The following is a 1,620-nucleotide window of genomic DNA, read 5'->3' on the forward strand; positions in this document are numbered from 1 at the left end:
CCCCGCTACCCCCCAAATCCCCCAGCTTCCAGGCCCCACCGCAGAAGGTCAGTGCGCAGGCCTTGCCCGCCCCGCCTGCCCCTCCGGGCTCCCAGACGTTCCTGCAGAAGAAGAGGCACGGCCGACCAGGTAAGGAGCGCTGCCTGGCCCATTGCCCCTGGTGGAGCGCAATAAAATCTTGTCGTTGCACGGGACTTTATTGTTGGAGGTATTCATTTCAGAGATGGACACCAGGGGTGAGGGAGGCAGAGAGATTTGCCCAAAATCATGCTGCCTGTAAGCAAAGGATCTTGGTCTTGATCTCCTGCCCTTACTAGCTCTGTGGCCCTGGGCAACCACTTGGCCTCTCTGTTCTCCCTTCTCTTCATCTGTAAAATGGGGATAGATAGCAATAGTTGCTATCTCCTGGGCTTGTTATTAAGGATTAAGTGAGTTCTTAGGTTGGAGGTGCTTGGAACAGGGCCTGGCAACAGTTAGCTTGAGAGGGATTATTTATTCTTACTACCATCCTCCAACTCCAGATCTCCTCCCTGAGTGAGAGGGCGTGAGTGTGGCTTGTTTCCAGAACCAGGCCTCCTTTTATATTTGCCCGCGTTTTCCCGTCTGGCTCCCAGCCAGAATCTTCACCGGCCCTCAGTAAACTGGATTCCCACTCTGCCTTAGTTTTCGCAGGTTCTCCGGCTGACTCAAGAAAACTGAGGGCCTGTATTTTGAGCCAAATATTAAAAATGATTCCTTCACATATGCAGCACAGATTATTTGAATTGAGTGTGCATGCCCCATGGCTGATTTCCTTGGTCCCTCTAGTAGGAGGCTTCATTCAGTTTTAGTGCCCCTGGGAATGGGAAGTACCTCCACACGTCCAGAGACACACCCACATCCACGCACGCGGACACACTCAAACATGCACACTCATAACACACACTTCCACATGCACACCACAACACACATATTCCTGTGTCTTTTAGAAAACATTTCGATGCAGAAAGCTTCTTAAAAGTATTTTCTTGAATTAAAAATAATGCAAGCTTGTTGCAGAGCAAATAGAAGGAAATTGAAATTGACCAGGTACGGATGGCTCACACCCCTAATCCCACTGCTTTGGGAGGCCCATGCATGAAGATGGCTTGAGGTCAGGAGTTATAGGCCAGCCTGGGTAACATAGCGAAACCCCATCTCTACAGAAAATAAAAATAAAAAATTGGGTGGGCATGGTGGCAGACACCTATAGTACCAGCTACTCGGGAGGAGAAGGCAGGAGGATGGTTTGAATCTAGGTGTTCAAGGCTGTGCTGAGCTTTGACTGTGCCATTGTACTCCAGCTTGGATGACAGAGCCAGATGCTGCTGTCTCTAAGTAGATTAAGTAATTAAATCACCCATAATAACATCACCCAGAGATAAAAACTGCCATTTGGATAGGTTTCTTTAATTCTTTTTTCTAAATATATGTACATGTTTACATGGTTAGTACCATCTTTCACATACAGTTTTGTGCTCTGTTTTTAATTTAATATTATATTAAAAACAATTTTATCAAATTGTTAAAATGTCTTTATAAGAATGACCATCAGTATATTCCATATTCCTCATGTTAGATATCTAAGTTGATTCCATTTTT

General features: G+C 45.9%; 1 protein-coding gene across 1 annotated transcript in view; it reads left to right on the top strand.

Annotated features, from left to right (window-relative positions):
* WIPF3 (WAS/WASL interacting protein family, member 3) overlaps window positions 1–1,620 on the top strand; it is a 49,686-nt gene that overhangs the window by 16,248 nt on the left and 31,818 nt on the right. Inside the window, exon 7 of the mRNA XM_011953951.1 lies at window positions 1–129. Coding sequence (XP_011809341.1) covers window positions 1–129 — 129 coding nt within the window. The remainder of the gene's footprint in view (window positions 130–1,620) is intronic.

The sequence above is a fragment of the Colobus angolensis genome, unplaced genomic scaffold, assembly GCF_000951035.1.
Source record: "Colobus angolensis palliatus isolate OR3802 unplaced genomic scaffold, Cang.pa_1.0 Scaffold378, whole genome shotgun sequence".
In the NCBI taxonomy this organism is placed as follows: Eukaryota; Metazoa; Chordata; class Mammalia; order Primates; family Cercopithecidae; genus Colobus; species Colobus angolensis.